The sequence below is a fragment of the Lissotriton helveticus genome, chromosome 11 (genome assembly GCF_964261635.1).
Source record: "Lissotriton helveticus chromosome 11, aLisHel1.1, whole genome shotgun sequence".
Taxonomy (NCBI): domain Eukaryota; kingdom Metazoa; phylum Chordata; class Amphibia; order Caudata; family Salamandridae; genus Lissotriton; species Lissotriton helveticus.
Window position 1 is genome coordinate 851868538 of NC_136072.1, and position 26941 is coordinate 851895478.

The window sequence follows — 26941 nt, forward strand, 5'->3', positions numbered from 1 at the left end:
CACGAAGGCCAGCTTCCTTCCAATTGCTATTAAGTTCTTGAACAATGTGGCCAGTACCTTTTGAATATATCTCTGCAGGCGCCAACTCCTCATTGACAATCATTTCACTTGCAATAATTGGAAATTTAGTGTTCACTGAAGCATCAGCAATGTTTTGGCAAGTTAACATCTCCAAGTTCATCTTGTTCGTTGTTGAAGACCAGAATTTATCAAGTTGCACAGGTACAGGTGTTGAATATTTGATGCAGGCAAGGTTAATTGTTCCACTTGTAGCCATTCATATGATTTTTTTACATTATTTGACAGACAGTTCACAATAACTGTAAAAGATGATGTGCAGGTCTTGCAAGGTGTACACTGACTTTGATATCTGTAGAACAGTCTGAAATACCTCTCCAAAGATTTGCATGGATGAAATCTTGATCATTCGCAATTGTGACACATAGTCCACATCAACAGCAGTTTTCAATGAGGACACCTTTTCGAATGGAAATTCTTCAGGTAAAAGTTTTTTTTTACCTCCTATACGAGTTAGTGCTTTACTGGTTTGACTGCAGCATCTCCATCAAATAACGTGTTTGTTGGAAGAAGATCATGAGACAATGTCCTTGATCATTTCACCCCTTTCCTTTACTACATCCATCTCTCTATGTGCTTGCGAAAGTTGTTTTTATGTAAACTGTTTTGTAGTGGCTGGCTGGATGAAACTCTTACTATGGCAATTAAAGCATGGAAGCTTAGCTTCCGTATTTATGTCAAACAGCTTTTTCTCGTTCAATACAAATCTCTGTTGCTTCAGTTCTGCGTCCAGTTTCAATCCATGTTCCAGGACATCTAGTAGACATGTCTTTATATCATTATACACATAATGTTTGGTCACGAAGTTGTGTGGTGACATAAGCTCCGTCATTTCAAAGGGATTTCCTTGCTTCTACTTGAAATGAAGAAGGCTATCAATATGTTTATTAATCAAGTTGCCACTCTTTCAAGTTTCTTTATTATGATAAAGGAACTCTTTATGAGGTCCACATAAAAGCCAGAATATACATACAAAGCAAGAAGCACATAAAATGTCATTTCAACACTAAAAACAAATAGAGTAAACATCTTAATACAGGTCCAAAAAACATTTAAAGAAACCGTACAGTTTAAAACAAAACATTTCATTAGGTGGGTTAATCAAGGCCGCCTGAAATGACGAAGCTGAGAGAATGTTGAGTTGTTGGCAAATTGCTCGTAACCATCTACGCCTGAAAGGCATCAGGGCAGGGCAAACAAAAATAACATGATTTAAGTCCTGGTCATACATCTGACAAAGATCACAAAGTGCTGAATGGCCATACCATCTGGCACAAAGAACTTTCAACGGAAGCAGATTTTGTCTTATTAAGTACACTAAGCGACGAACGCCATGAGAGATGTTCCAGTACATATAAGGTTGAGCTTTCCGCAAAATACAGGACTCAATAACAGGAGTACAACCTTTTTTTATCAGCCGGGAATCTCTGTCCTTACAAAACCCCAGTTCCCATGTGGTAGATTTCAAGATGGTTTTTAATTGGTAAGAGGATAAAGAAAATAAAGTCTCTTTATCCAGTTTCAATTGGGCCACGGCAAATCTGAAGTTTTTTACAATTAAGGAATAGTCATTGAGGTTTCCCAGCAATTCATTTTTTATAAGATGTCTTAAGGTGTTAGACTCACTTTTTGCTATACCTGCTACCCAACGTATGATACTAGCCAAACCTTGAACCCAGCTACTGCGTATACCAAGTTCCTGTCTCAGGGAAGCAGTCGAATTTGCTGTACTAACAGATAATAAACTACGCAGAATTTTCCCTTCTGCGGAGTTTAAAAAACTCCACTTTTTTAGATCTATTAACTCTATTCCGTATAACAGGGAGGCTGGAACTTTCGCTCTAAATACTTCTAAAAGAATAGAAAAATGCCTTCTACCTGTGGCTTTATACAAGGATACTAAACTCTTTCCCTGTGAGATAGCCTTCCGGGAGTTATTGTCTATATGTTCTTTGTCACTTAGATTATTTGTGACAATTTTGCCAAGGAAGGTGTAGGATTTCACAATTTCCAATTTTTGATCCCCCACAGCCCAAGGAAAATTAAGGAATTTAGGTTTCTTCCTGCCGGAGAAACACATCACTTTGCTTTTTGCCGTGTTTATCAATAGGTAATGGTTTTCAGCGTATTCAGAAAGCGCTTGCAAGCGATTATTCAACCCCTTCGGGGTAAGATCCAAAATCAAGATATCATCTGCATACATAAGGCATGCAATTGGAACTCCACCCAAAGACGGGGCAATCCCAGCGCATGCTGAGAGGGCAACAGGTAAATCAACTGTATAAAGGGAAAACAGCAAAGGAGCCAAAAGGCAACCTTGCTTTAACCCATTAGAGGTAAAAATTATTTTAGATAAACCACGTTCACCTCCCAGTAGAACTCTGCTCCAGGTATCTGAGTAGAGTGCGCGAGTTAATTTAATAAGAAAGGGGGGCATACCTAAATCAAATAACTTTCTCCACAGCAATATTCTATCCACTTTATCGAAAGCGGTGGAGAAGTCGATAAAAGCGCCATATACCTGCCCACCACGGACTTTCACATATTTTTCCGTGATAACATGTAGTGCCGTCAAGTTATCTAGGGTTCCGTGATTTCGTCTGAAACCTGTTTGTTCAATAGGCAGGATATTAAACTCAGTTACCCATTGGTTCATTAAGGTAAGAATACATTTTGCGAAAACCTTACCGATGGCGTCAAGCAAAGCGATTTGACGATAATTTTGGGGAAGATCTCTTGCCCCTTTTTTATATAAAGGAACAATGATACTTCCTTTCCAAGAGGGGGGGACTGTTCCACTAGAGAAGCAAAATTTAAACACTGGAAAGAGGATTTTGCTCCAAAGTTCACTCTGTTGTTTTAATACAGAGATGGGGACCTTATCTGGACCCATCGCACCAGAGGAACGCATGTTCATAATAGCAAATTCAATTTCCTTTTCCGACGGACAATCAAATACACGTGAAACATAATTAAATTCCTCCATGAATAATTGTGGATTATTGTTACTGTACAAATTCTCGATATATTGGACCCAAATCTGTTCCTCAATGGCAATAGGAGTGGCACTGGCTCTGGTCCCACAACCCTTGCCGATTAAAGACCAGAAAGTCTTGGCTTGGCCGTTATAAGAAGCTTCCCTCAGTTGTATCCAAAGAGAGTCTTCCTTATTACGTTTTAAACGGGCCTTAAGCCTAACTCTCCTTCTTTTTAAAATTGACAACTTATGCTTGGCTTCTTGAGTAAATGATAAATATTGCCCCCTTATTACTTTATTTATTTCTATATTTATAGCCCGCAGTGGATGAGGGACTGCAAAAGATTTTTTCACACAGGGTTTTTTTTCGCTATGGAAATTACCAATTCTAAAAAATTAGCAAATCCCAACAGCTCTCTCCCTTCCCAGAGAGGTAAACTCTTAACAGTTTGATTCAAAAGGGGCACCAAACTTTCAAAGGAGTGAAAATTCCAGAAACATTTCCCTGAATTGCAGTCAAAATTCACCAGATCCGTATCCATACTCCAAGAATCCACTTTCGGAAGACTGACAGAGACTAAAAGCATCAACGCATTATGATCACTAAGATTGGACTCTATTACTTTCATATTTTTCAACTGGGAAAATAAAGCATAATCTGCCATAACATAATCAATGATAGATTTTCCCTTATTTGATTTATGCGTAAAAGCTGCCGGGGTGTCAGAGGGGAGCCTCCCATTCACAATTAAACAGTCAACTTTATGCAGGCCTTCTAAGACAAGTTTACCTCTTTTGTTAGTTTTAACTTTAGTAGGGAACTGGGCCGATGGTATATTCAGAGACTCTTCCCTAGGGTTGTTTCTAAATAAATCCAGCCCACAATTGGATATATTGCAGTTCAAATCCCCAAACATTAATATATGAGGAGACGGGGAAGTATCCATCATTTTAGTTAAAAAGGAGAACAGTGTTTTTAGACCATCATTAAAACAACAATTTGGGGGAATATAGATGTTTATCACTACCAGCGATCTATTAGGGCAATCTTCAAATACATCATTTAAGGTTATTGCCTGGAACAATTTCCCTGGATCGAGATAATGTGAATAATTCCATTTTATTCTATTTGTTAACAAGCATGCTATTCCCCCCTTTGCATGGCCTCTTCTAGAGGAGGTAGCACTATTTTCCAAAACAAAGTAATCTTTTTCTAGAGCTAATCTACCTTCCACCCATGTTTCTTGTAGACAGATTATATCCGCCTTAAGGGAATGCAAGAAGCATAGTTTCTCCTTATGATCTTTAAAACCTGCAGTATTCCACGAGATGATCTTCAACTCTCTGTTAAAAATTTGAATGCGGTTTGGGGCAGGAAGCAGATTTACTCGCTAAAACTCCAGGTAACCAACTCCATTTAGACTGATCATCCTTCACAGTTTGTTTAAGAGGAGGATTTTTATATGACACTCGCCTTTCATTCCTGGACACACATATTTTTAAGTCCTCTGATCTAGACCTAGACCAATCCGACGACATCAAACCCGTATTGGAGGGAGATGACAAGTTGGAAGAAGCACATTGATTACGTTTTTCTCCAAAATATGGCGTGACATCTATTCCTCTGATTTGTAATTCCTCTGCCCACTGAAGAATAAGATTTAACACTACTTTAGATTGGAATTTCACCCTTGTGGATCTCCCTATCAAAGAATTAAGAAGGAATACTACATCCAAATCAGATGTTTGAATTAATTTTAAACTTTCAATGTCTTTGAAACAAATAAGTAAGGCAGATCTATTTAGAATTAAATCAGTTTCAAATAAGGGGAAAAAATCAAGAAATAAAGTATCTACATTTATTTTTTCCTTAGGAGGAATGACTACAATAGAGGGTGCCTCTTGAAAAGGCCTTGCTAAAGGATTGAGAGAGGAAAGGGAAGGATTAACAGAAGAAGGGATGACCTTGGGTACATCTTGGAGAGGCTGTGCTGAAGGGTTGAAATAGGAGAGGAAAGGATTAACAGAGGGTGAAGTGACCTTGGGGAGGAAAGGGTTAGTGGAACTTATGGGACCTAAACTTGTAGACATGAGTTCCACTTTAGGGGAAGCAATCATATCTTCCTGAGAGGCAGAGGACTGCTCAGCCTGAGGAGGATCTTCTAAAATTGGTTCCACACTTTTATCAAATAGAAGTTTTCTCTGTCTTTTTTTAGAGAATCTTCGAATGAGTTTTCTCTTCTTTATTCTGATCTTTTTTTGTTTTGGGGGAATCAATTTATCAACCATTCCAGTATTTGCTATACAGATCTCCTCATTTTTTGACTGTAAGGAAAATATAGGGAAAAGAGAGGGAGTTTCAATTTTATGGATGACTGGGGACGTAGATACTGCCTCTATCTTATCACTAATAAAAGCTATACAATTAGCACCAGACGAAATCGCGTTACAAATCTTAAGGTCAGCTGGTAGCGCTACTGGAATCATTGCTTTTTTACCATCCTTGAGGAGAGGAGTTTGAGCTGAATCCAGTGCTACTTGAATACTTGGAGAACTCTTTTTGGGGATCTCCATCAGAGTAGCAGGCGTTGGAGGGCAATCAGACACTGGTCCATTCTTATTTTGCAAAAGAACTTTTAAAATTTGAGTTACCGTGTCAAAAATACACTCAGAACCTCCAACAAATTTTTCAAGTAGACTCAGAATCGAAGATAGTATAGATTCCAAAGAGAATAATGAATTGGAAATTAACTTCCCATCAATGCTTGGAGACCCCCCAGCTAAATTGTTCAAAGTAGGGCCAGAACAAGAAGTAAAGTTTAATTGAGCAAGGGAAAAATCCAATTTATTAGAGGGTGTACTACTTAGAGGACCCGCACTTGAAATGGTTATAACTTCATTTGTATTTGGGATACCCCTAGATTTCCCCTGTAAGGATGTCATCCGATCCTTGTGAGCAGTTAGATCGATGTCAGGTAATGTAAAATCACCTTCTAGAACGGGCAGATTAACTTGCAAAACTGGCAAAGGGCAAGTGTTCACTGTAACTTTGGGAACTTCCATGAGAGACACTTGGGGGAAAACAGTACTATCGGGTTTCAAAACCTTACTACCCGAAGACTCAAAAGGAGAATTCAGTCTCAGTTGCAAGTCGTTTGAAGACAAAGGTGAACCCCTTACTATTTCGGGGCTAGCGGGTATTAACAGAGATTGACTAGGAACCAAACTCAAGCTAGAGGAAACGTTAATAACCATATTAGCAGACTCAGGAGCATTATAAACTGGAACCTCGCTCGGAGGCTGTAGCTCAAACGACTTGTCTTTCCCTTTATCCCATAAGTTGAAAAGCTGACACTGGCCTTTCAGTTGCATAGAGGACGTAATTTTATTACGTAAAGGGTTAGATTTCGTTTTAGACCCAGATTTCCCTACTAGAACACGACCAGAACGCAGTTTTTTAGCCGTCATGAGAATAGTTTACACAAGATGATATAAATAGAAACTCCCTAAGGTATAATACAAGCCTGAAGAAAAATGTCAAACAAAATAATACCAGAGATCAAAGGGAGGGGGCCCAGCCCAGCCTGCTTCAGCCTCTGACGGCCTCAGACGGTCCCGCCCTTGTCCCGGGCTTCTCCCGGCGCCCTCCCGCGCGCTCCCGCGCAGCTGGTATGTCCACTCCTCTTTGTAGGAGAGCTTCAGTCACCAAGGGGGCGTGGCCGGCAGGGAGAGGAGCCCAGCTGGGAACGGGCGCGCGGGGACTCCTGGTCCGTGGAGTCCACCCGCTGTTCCCTCGCAGCCCTGCCGGTGACCAGGTGATGTCCCTTTCAATTAATCAAACAGCCGCTGTGACCGCGAAGCGGGACCCGCGCAGCGGGTCCGGCGAGCAGCAGCGGTTCAGCAGGCTGGATCACGGAGTGTCCGAGGTAAGTGGCGTGGCGTGGCTTCCAAAGAACAACAAATCCGCCGATTAGAGGGCAGGGAGCCTTTTAAGCTAGCAGTGATGGGGGCGGGGCCGGCAGGGAGAGGAGCCCAGCTGGGAACGGGCGCGCGGGGACTCCTGGTCCGTGGAGTCCACCCGCTGTTCCCTCGCAGCCCTGCCGGTGACCAGGTGATGCCCCTTTCAATTAATCAAACAGCCGCTGTGACCGCGAAGCGGGACCCGCGCAGCGGGTCCCGCGAGCAGCAGCGGTTCAGCAGGCTGGATCACGGAGTGTCCGAGGTAAGTGGCGTGGCGTGGCTTCCAAAGAACAACAAATCCGCCGATTAGAGGGCAGGGAGCCTTTTAAGCTAGCAGTGATGGGGGCGGGGCCGGCAGGGAGAGGAGCCCAGCTGGGAACGGGCGCGCGGGGACTCCTGGTCCGTGGAGTCCACCCGCTGTTCCCTCGCAGCCCTGCCGGTGACCAGGTGATGCCCCTTTCAATTAATCAAACAGCCGCTGTGACCGCGAAGCGGGACCCGCGCAGCGGGTCCGGCGAGCAGCAGCGGTTCAGCAGGCTGGATCACGGAGTGTCCGAGGTAAGTGGCGTGGCGTGGCTTCCAAAGAACAACAAATCCTCTTTCCCAAAAGTTCATGGTGAGGAAGAGTTTCACGTATGGTTCATTAATTTTGAATTTGTCATCTCTCTGAAAACTTTGCAAATAGAAAGGACTTCATGGTAAACGGTCTACCGCTAAGCAACATATTCACCTTTACGTGTCTGACCAACAATTCCCTTGGAGGATTTCAGTGATCTCTGGATCATCTGTTCCAGTTTCATATCTGAAGCCACAGCATTGAACATTCCCTCTCTGTCTTTCATCACAAAATATATTGGGTAGAATCTTCTGTAGATGTATGATTTGTCTTCACATTCTTTGACAAACTCTACGAACTTGGTTTTCTAATTTTGAACTGAGTGTATTGAACATTGCCTGGCTCTGCATTATGTGGTTTGAATGAAGTGCACCCTATGTCATGTTCACTTCTGAGATAAGATATGCAAAACCTAGTTTGTCATTATTGTTCCAGAAAGCAATCCAATGCAATTTTTGTATTTCCTCAGATATGATGAGCATACCTTGTAACGAACTAACATAATAAGTTCCGCTCAATACTGGCTAAACAGTTTTGTTTCCAAAGATATCAACCTCAATAAGTGCATAGCTTATGCCACATCCATTGAGATAACTTCCTGCACACCATAACACAGCTTTAGTCATATGGAAAAAGCCCATCATTGGATAAAGATCTTCAAATTCTACTTCATTGTCAGCTACAATACGAAAAACACCTTTATCGCTGGAAATTGGCAGGATAGGCTAATCTTCAAGCTGAGCACCCATATTTTGGAAATGTTTTAGAGCTGTGTACTGTTGCGTAGTTTGTAACTAGAGATGGTCTTACTGGTAAAACCCCAACCTTCTTCAGTGGGACGGTATTCTGGGAGCATGAGTTCCAGCCTAAGGAGGAACTGGCTTTTCTTCATCCTTCAGCCCGCATCGAATAAGCAATATGATAAATTCAGTTAAATCAGCTTTGCAGACTTCAATCAATCAATCAATCATCGCATTTATATAGCGCACTACTCACCCAGAGGGTCTCAAGGCGCTGGGGGAGGGGGATCCGCTACTGCTGGAACAGCCAGGTCTTGAGTTGCTTCCTGAAGGGGAGGTGGTCCTGGGTCAGGCGGAGGTGGGTGGGGAGGGAGTTCCATGTCTTGGCGGCGAGGTAGGAGAAGGACCGTCCCCCTGTGGTGGCTCTTCGGATGCGGGGGACGGCGGCGAGGGCGTGGCTGGTCGATCGAAGCTGGCGTTTGGGAGCGTAGAAGTTGAGGCGGCTGTTGAGGTATCCTGGGCCTTGGTTGTGTAGGGCTTTGCGTGCGTGGTTGAGGAGACGGAAGGTGATTCTCTTGTTGACCTGGAGCCAGTGCAGGTTTCTCAGGTGTCCGGAGATGTGGCTGCGACGGGGGATGTCCAGGATGAGTCGTGCTGAGGCGTTCTGAATCCGCTGGAGTCTCTTCTGGAGTTTGGCGGTGGTTCCGGCGTAGAGGGAGTTGCCGTAGTCCAGACGGCTGGTGACGAGGGCCTGGGTGACCGTCTTCCTGGTCTCGGTGGGGATCCACCGGAAGATCTTACGTAGCATGCGCAGGATGTTGAAGCACGACGAGGAGACGGCGTTGACTTGTCTGGTCATGGAGAGGGAGGAGTCCAGGATGAAGCCCAGGTTGCGTGCGTGGTCCGTTGGTGTGGGTGCGCTGTCTAGGGCGGGGGGCCACCAGGAGTCGTCCCAGGCGGAGGGTGAGGATCCCAGGATGAGGACTTCCGTCTTGTCCGAGTTCAGTTTCAGGCGGCTGTTCTTCATCCATTCGGCTACCTCTTTCATCCCTTCGTGAAGGTTGGCTCTGGCGGTGGCGGGGTCGTTGGTGAGGGAGAGGATCACCTGGGTGTCGTCGGCGTAGGAGATGATGTTGAGGTTGTGCTGGCGTGCGATGTCTGCGAGGGGGCTCATGTAGACGTTGAAGAGGGTTGGACTGAGCGAGGAGCCTTGAGGAACGCCGCAGATGACTTCGGTGGCCTCAGATCTGAATGGAGGGAGGCGGACTCTCTGTGTTCTTCCGGCGAGGAAGGAGATGATCCACTCGAGTGCCTTCTCCTGGACTCCGACGTTGCTGAGGCGTTGTACTAGGGTACGGTGGCAAACGGTGTCGAAGGCCGCGGAGAGGTCGAGGAGGATGAGGGCCGCTGTTTCTCCGTTGTCAAGCAGCGCTCGGATGTCATCGGTGGCTGCGATCAGGGCGGTCTCGGTCCTGTGGTTGGTCCGGAAGCCAGACTGCGAGGGGTCGAGGGATCCGCTCGTCTCGAGGAAGGCGGCCAGCTGCTTGTTGACGGCCTTCTCGATGACTTTTGCAGGAAACAGGAGCAGCGAGATGGGGCGGTAGTTCTTGAGGTCGGTGGGGTCGGCCGATGGCTTCTTGAGTAGGGCGCTGAGTTCGGCGTGCTTCCAGCTCTCCGGGAAGGTAGCGGTGTTGAAGGAGGTGTTGATGATGTTCCGCAGGTGGGGTGCGATGACAGCGTCGGCCTTGTTGAAGACGTGGTGAGGGCAGGGGTCGGTCGGAGATCCGGAGTGGATGGAGTTCATCGTGCGGACGGTGTCTTCGGTGCTGATCGGAGTCCAGGCGTGGAGGGTGGTGGTAGGGGGCGGTGGTTCGGTTGTGGCATTCGTAGGTTGAGTGCTGAAGCTGTTGTGTATGTCCGCGATCTTGTTGTGGAGGTAGGAGGCGAGGGAGTTGCAGAGGTCTTGCGAAGGGGTGATGTCGTTGTTTCCGGCGTTGGGGTTGGAGAGCTCTTTGACGATGTTGAAGAGTTCCTTGCTGTTGTGTGCGTTGTTGTCCAGTCGTTCCTTGAATGCAGTTTTCTTGGTGGCGTGGATGAGTTGGTGGTGTTTTCGGGTGGCGAGCTTGAGGGCAGTCATGTTGTCCGGTGTTGGGTCTCCGCGCCAGGTTCTCTCGAGGGCTCGGCAGTTCTTCTTGGAGCTCTTGAGTTCGTCGGTGAACCATGGGGCTTTCTTGCTACCGGGTCTGCTAGGCGGGGTCCTCAGGGGGGCGGGCTCGTCTGCGCAGTCGCTGATCCACTTCGTGAGGTTGGTGGCCGCCTGGCTAGGGTTCGTTGTGCTGGTGGGAGGGTTCATGCTCAGGGAGGTCGCGAGCTGGTCGGCTGTGATCTTGTTCCAGTTCCTGCGTGCCACCTGTTGCTGGTGGTGGTGGATCGTGGTCCTTCCGAAGCTGAAGTGGACGCAGCTGTGGTCCGTCCAGTGGAGTTCGGTGGCGTGGCTGAAGGCGACGTCCTTGCTGGATGAGAAGACGGGGTCGAGTGTGTGTCCGGCGTAGTGGGTGGGGGTGGTGACCAGCTGCTTGAGTCCCAGGTTGGCGAGGTTGTCCAGCAGGGTGGTGGTGTTGCGGTCGTTGTTGTTCTCCAGGTGGAAGTTGAGGTCCCCGAGGAGGATGTAGTCGGCGGAGCAGAGGGCGTGCGGGCTGATGAAGTCGGCGATGTCTTCGCTGAATTGTGTGCGTTGTCCCGGGGGTCTGTAGATGAGGGTGCCTCTGAGGGTGGTCTTGGGGTTGATGTGGACCTGAAAGTGCAGGTGCTCGGCGGTTGCGAGGGTGTCGTCGGTGTTGGTCGTGATGCGGATGGTGTTCCTGTGGACGATGGCGATGCCTCCTCCAGTGTGGTTGATGCGGTCCCTTCGGATGATCTTGTAGCCGTCTGGGATGGCGATGGCGGGCGCTGAGGAGGCGTTCATCCAGGTTTCCGTGAAGAAGGCGACGTCTGGGGCTGTGGTGTCGAGTAGGTTCCAGATCTCGATGGCGTGCCTGTGGACGGAGCGGGTGTTGAGCAGGATGCATTTCAGGTGGCTGCTGTTGTTGCTTGTCTTGGTCTTGGTTGGTGCTGGAGTCAAACCACCACTAGACAGATTGGTGTGCGTGACAACGTACAACACATCATCTTCTAAAATCCAAAAGATGATCAGGAAAAGGTGGCGCATTCTGAACAGCTCCGGTGAGACCATTCCCCTTCCACTCTTTTCTTTTAAAAGGGGGAACAACTTGAGAGACTCTCTTGTGCATACACGACCTCGGCAAGAAGTATGTGAACCCCCGCAAACTCTATGGGGTCTGCCCCCGGTACGAGGACATCATCCCTGCGGGAATTGCTCAGTATGCCCACTGACCAGCAAAACACTTGAAGTGGACATTGGGACCTCGCGACCATGGCAATTGAAACACCACACTAATTGCAACAGTGAGAAAGTGATATACCAGATTACCTGCCCCTGTGGACTAAGGTATATCGGCATGACCGCAAGAAAAATCAAATTGCGCGTGCAGGAACATATGAGCACCATGAGACGCAGAAAACAGGCAACACGGCTCACCACTCACTTCCTTGACAAGAGACATAGTCCAGATGAACTGAGATGGTTGGTTCTAGAACAACCTTACATACCTAGTCACGTCACGGATGTTTCACTTTTCCTATTGAGGAAAGAACAGAAGTGGGTTTTCAAACTTCATAGTGACACAGAAGGATTGAATGATGACATTCCTTGGATGCAGCTGTGATTGCGCAGATTGTTTTTCCGAACACAGAGTCCTTGTGCTAACAGCCTTTGGCATAAGGGTTACCTCCACTGAGCTCTAACACCCTCGCTGGGTAGGGTTCCCCTTCTCATGTTCTATATATATTGAATATATGTAGCCAGTGTCTATATCAGTTTAAGCCCCCGGTACTATCCGACTGGAAGTTGGCAAACGGCCAAATTAGCGCGCGACCTCTAAACATTGCCCTCTAGCAGTATAAATAAATAAACACACCTAGCTCTTCTTATGGCTCTTCTTTGGATAGAATACAACACACCATCTTACTGCCTTACGATTTGACTGGTGTGCATATGCGCGTGAGGTATGTGTCACGGTCGGCCTGTTAATGTGGCTGAGGCTTATCAGTGTTGGTCACGGTTGGCTGCCTGTGAGCCGATTCCCATTGGCCTACACATGAGCCAATCAAATTTTGAAACAAAGGAGTTTCCTTTCAGGTCCACTGTAGGCTTATTAGTGTAGGTCACGGTTGGCTGCCTGTGAGCCGATTCCCATTGGCCTACACATGAGCCAATCAAATTTTGAAACAAAGGAGTTTCCTTTCAGGTCCACTGCAGGCTTATCAGTGTAGGTCACGTTTGGCTGCCTGTGAGCCGATTCCCATTGGCCTACACATGAGCCAATCAAATTTTGAAACATAGGAGTTTCCTTTCAGGTCCACTGTAGGCTTATTAGTGTAGGTCACGGTTGGCTGCCTGTGAGCCGATTCCCATTGGCCTACACATGAGCCAATCAAATTTTGAAACAAAGGAGTTTCCTTTCAGGTCCACTGCAGGCTTATCAGTGTAGGTCACGGTTGGCTGCCTGTGAGCCGATTCCCATTGGCCTACACATGAGCCAATCAAATTTTGAAACAAAGGAGTTTCCTTTCAGGTCCACTGCAGGCTTATCAGTGTAGGTCACGGTTGGCTGCCTGTGAGCCGATTCCCATTGGCCTACACATGAGCCAATCAAATTTTGAAACAAAGGAGTTTCCTTTCAGGTCCACTGCAGTGTATTTAACATCGCGTGTGACCATCAGTCGTCGCCTCCCCCTCGGCTCAGTTTTCACTCCGAGGCAACGACGGAGAGGTCAGTGGTGGTGGTACAGTCAATAGCATTATTGCTTTGGTCTTTGGTCTTTGAGTACTAGGTGGAAAGCACAGGAGTAGGCGCCTCTATTCCCAGTGACTGCGGCTGGCTACCTGGGCCTTTGTACTTTATAGGTCTACAGGTTTGTGCAAGCAGTGCAGTCAGTGAGGCTTTGTGGTATACTTTCCTGATGCAAGAGGAAACCAGTCTGGCCATTGTGTCACCATGTGTGTCTCTGATTTATGTGTTTTGAATCCAGTTTTTCTTGTCTGTAGATTGTGTTTCTACTACCACTGGTTATAACTTTCTAAGTGTTCTGTTTATTTCCAGTGCGTGGCCTCCCTTTCTTCCTGAGCAGTTGCCAGGTGAGGTGAGGTTTTCTCTCCCCACAATAAGGGTGAGTGTCTTTCAAGTGTTCATAGCCATATTATAAAGACCATAGAAACGAGAGTTTGCAGTCTGTGCACTTCTTTTTGTTGACATAATTTGTCCATGTCTCTGTTTCTGTCTTTTGTATTGTGTCTATGCAGGAGAAGATACACTCTTTTCAGTTTGGAAAGCAGATGTAGATCCCACTTTCACATCACTTAAGTAAGTGTTGCAGTAGCACCATAGGTCCTGACGAAAGCCCTTGAGGCTGAAACATGTTGACCGAATAACAACATTGGTGGGTAGCAATTCCTTACATGCTATCAGCATACTGTTTTTAACCATACCACTTTGATGGTCAGCCCTAATAAAGTATTTCATGACATCATCGTAGGTATTTTTAGAATCACTTGGATTATTTTCCTTTTCTTCTTTTTTTCTTTGAGCACTGCAACCTCAACCCCTCCCGCTCATATACTGTCATCTGTTGGTGAAATGTTCTGGGTCCATCACTAGGCAGTCCTATGGATTGTTTCCAAGGCAGACCCTAGAGGACACCATTTACCAACATATACCCAGATGACGAGATTCCACTTATGAGTGGGCTGATGGGTACCTTTTTCCTCTCCTTGTGCATCTTCTCTTGTTTTTGTTTTCTTGGTTGTTTCCAGATTAACTGTGTATTCTGGGCATGTAAAGAGGACACTATTAGGTCCCAATAGAGAGATTTGCTATTTTCTTTTCTCTCCCTCTGTATTTCTGAGACCTTCTGTACCTTCCGTGTGTTTTAGTGTCTAGTTGGGGGACTAGGTACCAGTAGGTCTATAATAATTTTTTTCCCCTCGGACCCCCCTTAACCGTTTATCTCTCTGTGGTGCTGGAGTGGTGCAGGTTCAGCATCAGGTAGAAAAATATCCATGTCCTCAGCCATTTTGAAACTTTCTGGTAGACTGGGATCTTTTGATGGCTTATAGTGATTTTGCACACGTTGGCAAGTCAGTTGGGTTAATAGTTTGCAGCTTCATTTGTTTATGCAAATAGCTGATACAGCTTGTTTTCCAGCAGCTTCTTCATTGATACAGTCTTGAAAAAAGCACCATGGCAATATCATGTGTGCTGGATGTTCAAGACAAAGAAGAGCTGTCTTCATAATCAAAATTATTAAGTGTAGCAATTGTAAATATTTTCCTGTTAAAGTGACTTGGAAGTGGTGTGTTGTGGGATTCATAAGATTTTACAGCTTGAGTTGCAAACAAGTTCCCGCTCCATACTATGTCATCATAACTTGTTGATACACTAATCCTATGAATTGAAGTGATTAGTTCTCTACTTTTGCACTTGTCATAGATTGCGTGGGCAGTTATCTTGTGTAAAGGAGTTTTCTTTTTGCCATGATGTAATCCATAAAACATGATTTGGAAAAGACAGTACGTTTGCACAGCATAAGCTTGTTGGTTCATGGGATTGTCTCTCATTTCTTCACTTATATCTTCAAAGCCATCATCAATGGTGTTGGGTTCTGTTCCAAACTCAAGAACTTCAGTTTGTAACAGCTTTGCTTTGCTGATATTAAACAACGATGTACAAAATCTTAAGACAACATCAAGCATGTTGACTCCCATGATTTTCGAAGCTCTGGGGCATCACAAAATTTGCAATCAAGTCCAAAATCAAAATCTTTCAGGACATTTCTTATAATAGCTCCTGCTGATTTTTCTGCATCCAGTGATCTTATGTTGGCAGAAAGAAATTCAGGAGTCAAATTAGCTCAGAACATCATGGGTGGTCCATTCTTTTTGTGAGACTGCCAAAAACTAATTCTGTCATTGTACATTATCACCAGAAAAATATAAATTTCATTATTATGGACTAATACACTTTCATCAAAGTTGAACATTATTTCTCTGATCTCACTGAATGTGAACCCGTAGCCAGCACTCAAGAGTGGCATTAAAACGTAGTTTGATTCTTTAAAAGAGTGAAAACGTAAATGAAGGATGGTAGTTACGTTTCTGCTAGGAGCTAATTGTACATTAATCTTATACAACCCTGCAGTTCATATAGACACACAAATCTGCTGCAAATACATTCACCTCGCTGTTTAGATCAGCTACTCGGCTAAAAGCTTCATCTTGGAAGGAACTAGTGCAGATAAAAACATGTTTGCTCTTTGAGACTCACATACTCACATACTCTATAGTTCTTGCCTGAGCTTGGCAGTTTGTACTGGACTGCTCCTATAGGACACAGAAAATACTGATTTGTATATGGCTGGGTCTGAACTGGGGTGGCATAGTGAGCTAAAGAACGATGATGGATTCAACCCAGTTCTGTGACTGAGGGTGGGTTTCTGTATATTTTAAAATTTCCGTCAATCATCTCCTTTTGCTGGCTTTGTTCACCCTACGTTAGCAGGGTATGCCCAAAGTGGGTCCCTTGCTCACTTTGCTACTGGATTCAAGCAAGCCTGGCTGATGAGGGGTGTTATCCCAAAACCGGTACCAGAATGCTGATTTCCAATCCAGGGACGGCCTGGCTTGGCAGTTCAGGCTGGACTGTTCCCATGAGGAACAGGGTCAAGACTGATTTGCATATGTCTGGGTCTGAACTCTGGGGGCGAAGTGAGCTAAAGATTCAACCAAGATCTATGACTAGGGGTGAGTGTCTGTAAAGTTTCAGCACACTGTCCATCATCTACTTGTGCTTAAACTGCAGATAACACGTTGAAGATCCTCTGCTTTCTGATTAGTTGTTGGAGGTTAACAATGGGCAGCCATCGATCTTCTAAGTGGATGGGAACAGGATTTGGGTGTAATCACTTTCTCAGAAGACTCAGAATATTGTGATTCACTGGTTTCTGCTATTTTTTGATGATTTTTTTCCAGGCTCTTGTTGTTACAATGATAAAATATTTGATCCTCTTCACCCATCTGTTTCAATCTTTTGTGATGTTCGTCTTGCCGTAGTTCTGAAGCATCACCAACTCTCCTCTGTCCAGCCACAGATAATGTTAGCTTTTCTTTCAGATTAGTATGACATATGAAGCAATTTTCTTTGTGGAAAGAGCCCTCAGATTTTGTACTTTGAAACACTCTGTCAGGAGGTAAAGATCTTCTGCTACCACCTGCTTTGCTCATGTTTACAAATTTGAATTAACTGAAAACCTGAAACAAAAGCAATATTCAAATGAATTACCAATATGATGACTAAAACACATTATAGAGCTGCCATTTTGGAAAATGGTGGAAGGTTTGTTCTGAGGACCTATTTTCTGTCTGAATAAGATTACTTGACTCTGAAAACCTATGTTTTTACACCAAAATGAAGGATATGGGTCTCATGGTTCCTAAAATATTACATCATCACTGCACCACATCTGCCATTTTTTGTAAAATATCGTAAAATTCAGCCCAGATTAGCAAAGTCTACTGAAGCTAAATTGCTCCTTTATTGATACAAAAACACAAATTTAAAATGAAAATCTCTGGACAACAATATATTTACAGACGTATGTCAAGGACCAGAACCATAATGTACTCTAGTACTGCACCGCATTCACTCAATTGAACCTTCTTTACTAATTTTACCAAAAATAAATACATTTATTTATCATCGCTCTGTCTATTACCAAGAGTCTGCTGGTATATCCGCATCTGTTCTGATAATATAATTATCAGGCATTGTTCCATTGTCAAACTAAATCTGTGTTTACTTTACAAATAAGAAATTCAGTGTTAAATGACATCATGTGACCCATTGATGTTTAGTAACCTCCAGGCTACTTGTTAACGAGCATTTAGAATGCAATAGTTCTCGCAATTGTGAGTTTTTGAGCTATTGGCATTGCCTATTATAATATTAAAAGGCATTGTCATTTACAATACCAATAGTTCAAAGTTTTGCAAAAGCAATACCTATTGTATTGCAGAGCGCGGTGTCCATGAAGTGGGCACTGCGCTCATTATTAAAATTTAAAAAAACGTAATGAAACCGAGTGCGGTGTCCCTAAATCGGGCGCCATGCTCAACATCAATTTTTTAATTTCTATTTAAACTGAGCACAGTGTCCCTAAAGTGGGCACTGAGCTCACCATGCAAGTTAGAGCAGCATAGCGCTCTATAGGAAAAGCACCGCCATTGTCCCCATCATTGTCAATAAACAAAATAGTGCTCACCCACTTATAATGCAGACCGTGTAACAAGCCAAGTAAAAGGTCCAGTTGTTATGGGTGGTAACAAATGTAGACAAGGCGGTACCAAAGAGGGACTAACAAGTCTATTTACAAATCAGAAGCCAGCATTTACAAAGGACAATGACACAAGCCAATTACAAATATGGGTGGGGATTGGGCGGGGCTTCCAATGCATACCTTAATACAGCATGCCTCACAGAGATAGCAGCACATGAGCCATGCTGCTAGGCTTGACCTAAAAACTAGACCTATTTTAAATACCTTCTTCGAAAAGAAACAAGAAAGGCAGCCCATGCCAAGAACCAGCCCAGTATAAAGCTGAGTCAGTAAGGCTTTTATTCCTCACTCTAAACCTTTCTTTGAACATTTTACATAAAGAGCCAGTGGAGAAAGCAAATATGGTTCCAGTATAAAAGTCCTGTGAGCCACAAAACAATGTAGCTAATATATTTCATATGGTCTGGGAGTACAGGATTAAGGGAACCTTGTCAACAAAAGAAACCTTGTCATAATGTTAGCAAAGAATATGTTAATGATTGAGCCACTGCCAAATGAGAGCCAGGGATAAAGACAAGTCCGTAACAGGAGGTTTGAATAGCCACAATGGAACAACGGTTAGCAAGGAAAAGCAGGTGAGAACGACAGCTACAGTGGGGTCTAGCAAATCATCCAACATGGGACAGGCAGAGTGGAAGATGTAGGAGGGCTTAAGGCAGACTTATCCAGCACACGTCCATGGTCACAATGTGGCCCACAGAGCGCCTTGTGCAGCAGACGGGGAAGATTATGTTATTTATATCGGGCCACATTAAGTCAAGGGACAGAAAGCCTTTCCATACACAATGTAAGCAGTTACTCCAACTGCGTAACGTACTTTGTTCCAAGATGACCCTTAACCCGGTCACTCCACTCACCGCACGGCCCCCGTGTGCCCTGGTCACCGCTGCTGCCCTACTCGCCTCCACTCCTGCTGCCTGGGCTTCCGCCCTCAGGTCTGCCCCCTCGCCGCTTCCTGTGACTGCTTTTCCCGCCGCTCCCTCCGTGACTGCTTTTCCCGCCCTTGTCCCCCCCCCGCTCACTGCCGCCGCTCCTCTGCGGCCCCGCCCCCCTTCCTTCTCCCCGGTCCCCATTCGCCACTCTGCTCCCACCTCCCATCTGCTCCTCCCTCCCACTACGCGTACGCGCAAAGGCCACGCACAGCGGGCGCGCCGATTGCACGCCAAAGGCAAGCCCGTCTACGCCCGTCCACGCCTGGACCGCGCCCAGCGCCAGGACCCCTGGCCCCCGACGATGCCATTCCACACGACGGACCTACGACGCCGCCACCCTCAACGCACTCAAACCCGGCCTGAACCCCGCCTGCTACCGAGCCACCCCGAAACGCACCCACGGACCCTTCACCTGCCAAGCCTGCAATTTCACCTGCCTCCGGACCTGCACCGCACCCGAAAGGCCAGGCACCAGCAACAACCACCTCAAGTGCATCCTGCTCAACACCCGCTCCGTCCACAGACACGCCGTCGAACTCTGGAACCTGCTCTACACAACATCACCAGACGTCGCCTTCCTCACGGAAACCTGGATGAACGCCTCCTCAGCGCCCGACATCGCCATAGCCATCCCGGACGGATACAAGATCACCCGGAGGGACCTCGTCAACCAGACCGGAGGAGGCATCGCCATCGTCCACAGAAACACCATCCGCATCACGACCAACTCCGACGACACCCTCACTGCCGCCAAGCACCTTCACTTCCAGATACACACCGACCCCAAGACCACCCTCAGAGGCACTCTCATCTACAGACCCCCGGGACCACGCACACAATTCAGCAAAGCCATCGCAGACTTCATCAGCCCGCACGCCCTCACCTCCTCAGACTACATCCTCCTAAGGGACCTTAACTTCCACCTGGAGAACAACAATGACAGCAACACCACCACCCTGCTGGACAACCTCGCCAACCTCGGACTCAAGCAACTGGTGAACACCCCCACCCATTACTCCGGCCACACGCTTGACCCCGTCTTCTCCTCCAGCAAGCACATCTCCTTCAGCCACTCCACCGGACTGCATTGGATGGATCACAGCTGCGTCCACTTCAACTTCAGGAGAACCACGACCCCCCACCACCCACAACAGGTTCCCCGCAGGAGCTGGAGCAAGATCACCGCCGACCAGCTCACCACCTCCCTCAGCCAGAACCCTCCCGCCAATGCAACGGACCCCAACGAAGCAGCCCGCAACTTCACACAGTGGCTCACCAACTACGCCGACGACCTCGCACCTCTGAAGAACCCACCCAGCAGCAAGAAAGCCTCGTGGTTCACCAACGAACTCAAAACTTCCAAGAAAAACTGCTGCACCCTCGAAAAAGCCTGGCGACACGACCAGACTACAGAAAACATGACAGCCCTCAAGAACGCCACCCGCATACACCACCAGTTGATCCGCACCACCAAAAGGACAACATTCAAAGAACGACTGGACAACAACTCCCACAACAGCAAGGAACTCTTCAGCATAGTCAAAGAACTCTCCAACCCCAGCGCCGGAAACAACAACATCACACCCTCGCAAGACCTCTGCGACTCACTCGCCTCGTTCTTCCACCGCAAGATAGCCGACATACACAACAGCTTCGACGCACAGACCACGCACCCAACCACCGAACCAACTCCCCCCACCACCACCCTCCGCAACTGGACCCCGGTCAGCACCGAAGACACCATCCGCATGATGAACATCATCCATTCCGGATCCCCTACCGACCTCTGCCCCCACCACGTCTTCAACAAGGCCGTCCCCATCATCGCACCCCAACTCCGGGACATCATCAACATCTCCTTCACCACCGCCACCTTCCCGGAGAGCTGGAAGCATGCCGAGCTCAGCGCCCTCCTGAAGAAACCTACAGCGGACCCCACCGACCTCAAGAACTTCCGCCCCATCTCGCTCCACCCTTTTCCTGCCAAAGTCGTCGAGAAGACCGTCAACAAACAGCTCGCCACCTTCCTCGAGATAAACGGATCCCTCGACCCCTCACAGTCCGGTTTCCGAGCTAACCACAGCGCCGAGACCGCCCTCATCGCAGCCACCGACAACATCAGATCCCTGCTTGACAACGGGGAAACAGCTGCCCTCATCCTCCTGGACCTCTCTGCAGCGTTCGACACAGTATGCCACCGCAAACTAATACAGCGCCTCAGCAACACCGGAATCCAAGAGAAGGCACTGGAGTGGATCATCTCGTTCCTCGCCGGAAGAACCCAGAGAGTCCGCCTCCCCCCGTTCCGATCCGCGGCCACCGAAGTCATCTGCGGCGTACCTCAAGGATCCTCGCTCAGCCCCACCCTCTTCAACGTCTACATGAGCCCCCTCGCAGCCATCGCACGCCAACACAACCTTAACATCATTTCCTACGCCAACGACACCCATCTGATCCTCTCCCTCACCAATGACCCCGCCACCGCCAGCCTACACGAAGGAATGAAAGACGTCGCCGAGTGGATGAAGAACAGCCGCCTGAAACTGAACTCAGACAAGACGGAAGTCCTCATCCTGGGATCATCCCCCTCCGCCTGGGACGATTCCTGGTGGCCCCCTGCCCTGGGCACCACCCCCAAGCCAACGGACCACGCATGAAACCTGGGTTTCATCCTGGACTCCTCCCTCTCGATGACCAAACAAGTCAACACCGTCTCAACATCCTGTTTCAACACCCTGCGCATGCTCCGAAAGATCTTCCGATGGATCCCCACCGAAACCAGGAAGACGGTCACCCAGGCCCTCGTCACCAGCCAAATGGACTACGGGAACCACAGCCAAACTACAGAAAAGACTCCAGCGCATACAGAACGCCTCCGCACGACTCATCCTGGACATCCCCCGCCACAACCCCATCTTCGCCCACTTGAGAGACCTGCAATGGCTCCCCGTCAGCAAGAGGATCACGTTCAGACTCCTCACCCACGCACACAAGGCTCTCCACGACCTGGGCCCCAAGTACCTCAACAACCGCCTCACTTTCTACACGCCCACCCGCCAGCTGCGATCGACAAGCCTCGCCCTCGCCACCGTCCCACGCATTCGCAGAGCCACCGCCGGAGGAAGATCCTTCTCCTACCTGGCGGCCAAGACATGGAACTCCCTCCTCATCCAACTACGGCTGACCCAGGACCATCTCTCCTTCAGGAAGCAACTCAAGACCTGGCTTTTCGAGCAGTAACGGACCCCTCCCCTCCCAGCGCCTCGAAACCCGAGCGGGTGAGTAGCGCGCTTTATAAATCTGATTGATTGATTGATTGATGTAAAATGAGAATAAACTAAAGAAGGACCCCTGTCTGAGAAAGCACAACTTTTTAATTGGTCCCCCAGCTTTTTCACATTGGCCTTTGCTGGAAACATGTTTTGATATGTTACATGGATTATACTTTCATATAACACGAAATGCTTAGCCTACAATGAAGCTTTCCAATTGAGATTTGGGATGCCAGATCTATGACACATTTTCTGGGTTACCATATGCAGATATTTTTAACATCAAACGTGGATCTGGTCTTCCTAGATTGGGGACACCCCAGCTTAGAAAATAACATTTATTGCAGAGCTTACCAGTCACATCTAGAATAAGAGCACACTGCTGTTTCCTTTATCATTTTTTGATCAAAGATACGACAGGATGGTGCTAAACAGACATAGGTAACCGATGTGTATGAATATTATCCAAAATAAGGCAATGAATACAGAATATTCTTATACAATAAAACTAATTTAAAACATTGCTTTAAACCAATTTGTAACTCAGTCCAGTTTCCTTTCTGTGTTGTTTTGGCCTATGACATGCTTGGCTATGCCTAGATCTCAATTCCACATTATTGGTATCATGAAAGCACTGCCAAAAGGAATATTGTGATTAAACCATTTCTTGAATCAGCAACACCTTGATAACAAGGTCACCCAAACATTTGCTCAATATGTACCTTACCTCGTGTGGGATAGTCCTTTGCTGAGGCTTCTTAGATCTTTCTCTCTGCGATTCTGGATGACAGAAGGTGTCAAAAGAGGTTTCTGAAAAGATAACCAATAGGAGTAGCTCAGGAATCAATGAATTGAAAGCAGACCGCTTTGTCACCATTCTCTCTCAAACACTAGTTCTGCCCAATCTAGAACCTGAAAGTATGCCACTGTTTAGGAACTGATACTTTCTAAAGTCATGGCCAGCAAAGACTAGAAATGAGTGACACTTTGCTAGAAGGCTGGTGTGGGATAAACCCTGCTTTATGTTCAAGGACAAACCATGGTTATCTATGGATTACGCTTAATCAACCATGGACAAGATTTAATATTGGTAACAGATACTCAAAAGAGAGGGGCTTGAGAACCTTGTATTGAACTTAAGACTTTTCCCATGTGTTTGATACGTGAGCTCCATCTTAAGGAATGCTTCAAGGTGATTATGATATCTCGTACCGGTGAACCATACTCACTCAATCCTTAATCAGTTGTTCAGTCTATTGCTTCTTGCACCTCCATAGTTAAAAATTGAATTTCATTCCTCTAGGAATGCTGTCATACTTGCTGTCCGATGCTACCAGGGATATCTAAAATGATATTCTAAGAAATGTAGTACTCCCAAAAGGAAGGCTGTGCTGACTGTAGACTATCAACGCCATAACAAAATAAGCAATATCAATAATTAAATGTTCAACAACCCATGTTGCGAATCAACTGGATAACTCTAGTTTCAATGAATATCTTTTCATCAAGCATCTATCTTTACATATGTTTTTCTATCTTTAATCATTTTATTGGATTTCTAGAAAGTAATCAAGTATAAAAATATTCATCAACAAATTAATAGTGAGAAACATACACAAAGACCAAAAACGAAAGTAAAACTATATCATGATGTAATAAAATTGTGCATTTTCATGTAACCTAATAAAATTATTATTTCTTAGAATAGCATTTCAAATGTAGTGTTGAACTAAACTCAAACATCTGATGCCCAAACGGCTGTGTTAGATATATAAGACATGCTGACAGTAACTCTTAAGTCAATGATGGCTCTCTTAACCCGTTAAGTGCTGCAGTCGGCCGTTGGACGTCGCGAGCACTACCTTCGTAGTGCTGCGCACGTCCAACGCCCGATGCGGCCCCGCCCGTTTTGCGGAAGTGCCGCACTGCCGCGAAATCGCAGCCGCGGCAAAGGGGTTAACAGCAACAGTAGAAGCAGTCAGTTTTCATTTAAATTAAATGGAGACACAAAGTGAGGTATTTCCAAAGACAACCATTCCATGGTTTTGTGGGGAAAATTATCGACTAACTGGGAACTCTGCCAAGCGTATTACATACAATAATAGAGGCAAGGTGTTAAACCTAGCCCTTCTGACAGGTTTATCCCCAAACATTTTGCCTTTTGCTTCCTATTTTTCTGATCCTGTTTTTGTTGGCTATAGGATTCTGGGCACTTTACCTCTGCTTACCAGTGCTAAAGTCCAAATGCCCTCTGTATAAATTAATAATAAGATTGGTTATCCATGATTGGCATATGTGATTTACTGGTAAGTCCCTAGCAAAGTGCATGGTGTGTGCCAGGGCCTGCAAATCAAATGCTACTAGTGGGCTTGCAGCACTGATTTTGCCACCCACATGAGTAGCCCTGTAGATGTGCCTCAGACCTACCACTGTAGTGGCTGTCCACACAGTTGTAAACTGCCAGGTTGCCCTGGCAAGTGCACCCACTTACCAGGCTCTAATCCTCCATTTTCTTACATGCAAGCACCCCTATTGTAGGCCCAAGGTACCCCCATGGGCAGGGTGCAGTGTATGTGAGAGGCAGGACATGTACTGGTGTATGTGACATGTCCTGATATTGAAATACTGTGTATTTCGTTTTCTCTATTGAAAGGCTATCATTGGGGCTGCACTGTAACAATTTTACATGTGTAACTTACAATTGGGACAGGACAGAAAAATGCAGTTTGGGCTCTCTGAACTCAGACTTTATTAATGCACCTTTTGGTAAAGGTGGTTTTTAAATTCTGTGTTTGAAAATGCCACTTTTAGAAAATGTCACTTTTGGAAAGTGCTAAAAAAGGTTACGCATTTAGCGGCCCCATCTGCTGCACTGCTTTAAAGAGAACATTTTCAGTGAAAACCAAGCCTTCATTGTAAACCTAGTAATCCATGTTAAACCAGTCAACTTATCATGTTAGTTATCGTAATCTCGGTATTTTTGTAGAATCAATCCGGAGACAGATAGATAGCACTGAATACTTTATTCATGCATTTTCAAATTCTTTCTGTAACTAATCCAAGCTTTAACATGAGCGTGTGCAGTCAATCATATTTCAGTACAGGACTTTCATTTTAACCCAATGCATTTCGAACCTATCTGGCTCTTCGTCAGGAGTCGCTGTAAAAAATTTAGAAAGATGCGCTTAGCCAACCACTCTAAAGCATAACCTGCCCAATACCAGAAGAAACAAGAAAATCACCTCCCTTAACCACCCTCACAATCACCCCAACATCTAAACAGTGTGAAACACATTTAAAAACAAAACGTACTTTCGTATCCTGCATCTCATTAGTGCCTAAAAACTCGTGCTACCCCTTAAACTACCCCATGTCCATTCACTACTGAAATTAGAACCCTCATTCAGCACGAAAACCATCTTAACCCCTATTTACCTTGTGAAAGCCAACACCGGCATTATGATCTATTCATGTCTCCACTCCTGCTCCAAAAAATCAATCTCAATACTCTCTTCCTCCCAGCTCTTAAACCGCTCACACAGGTGTGCTCAATAAAAACATGTGACTACCTAACTTAAATGAGAACAGACTCTTTACTAAAACAAACGCTACTACAAAACCCATAATGCATTGCTCCTGCTAGGCATGAACCAAACCTAACTCACCCTAAACAGTAAAGAGCTAAATGAATAACACTGTGTGCATAAGAAAATAAGCCTAAATATTCAACAGTGCATGAAAAACGTGCTATGTGAAACATAACATTGTCTAAAAGTTAATAAAAACAATGAAATCATCTGTAATAGTCCAAGAAATGATGACACCCGTTGAGTGATCGAATCCACCATCCTACTTAATCAGAGTAATATACTGTTCATTCATCCAGTCCATGTAAGATCTTGTAGATGTTCCGCTGTCTCCATACTTTCATAAATACCTTTTACTTCCTTCCTTTTAGAAAGTGGGCATTTTCTTACTTTACCATCCTGATTGCCTCTGACTGTTTGTGTACTCAGGGTCTGATGTTGGAGTGGCAGGAGCTGGGGATGTGCATTCACTCTAAACAGTCACAGGGAGGGTTGAGGTGTGCCCTGACTGTCATGGGTGACTCAGAGCTGGGCTGAATAGATCTTGGCTGCATTTATAGTGGTGGGAGGAGTTTCGCTTGCACCTGAATGAGCTGTGTCTCCTTTTCACAATGTGGTCTCTACCCGCTGTGGGCATGCTGCACCAGGGAGGACAGGATTGGTTTGGACTGGGTTCAGAAACCCTTGCCACAAAGAGGACAGTGACAAAATGGGGTATAAGTATTAGACCTATAACTCCAGGACTTCAGATTACTTCATGGAGTAAGAGGACCCTGCTAAGAAGAGCGGAAGGACTGTATGAAGAGTGCTGCATTTTCTGTGAGGGGTGGTTTGGCCTGCAGTTGCTGCTTCGGTCTGTGGTGGAGGGAAAGGACTGACTCTTTTTGCTCTGCTGTGGTATCCTGTTTGAGAAGAAATCTCCAAGGTGCGTGCTGGCCTCAAGTTGTGCAAGACTCACGGACATCAAAGTCTTCCTTCTATGTGCTACACTTCATTTTTGGATTTCTGGTGCTTCACTTGAGTTGAAATCCTTGGTGCCTCACATACTCTGAAGTTTTTGAGGCCTAGTTGGTAGTATAATTATTCTTGCTGCCCTGATCTCCCCTGTGCTGCTAGGGTAAATTGTTCACAATCTTAGAAAAGCACTGGGTGCTTTAACCTTTGTGAAAATGGTTCCTGGCGCAGGCCCAGTCCCCACCCGCAGGGCACAAGAGACCCCAGAGCAGCAGAGGCACCAGCCATTGCCTGGCAACCTGCGGAAGCCTGCAG

At 46.0% G+C, this 26941-nt stretch overlaps 1 protein-coding gene across 1 annotated transcript in view; it reads right to left on the bottom strand.

The window, feature by feature from the left end:
- Positions 1-26941, bottom strand: part of CCDC60 (coiled-coil domain containing 60) — a 532753-nt gene that overhangs the window by 280710 nt on the left and 225102 nt on the right. The window contains exon 3 of the mRNA XM_078665905.1: positions 22813-22895. Within this exon, the coding sequence (XP_078522031.1) occupies positions 22813-22895 (83 nt within the window). The remainder of the gene's footprint in view (positions 1-22812; positions 22896-26941) is intronic.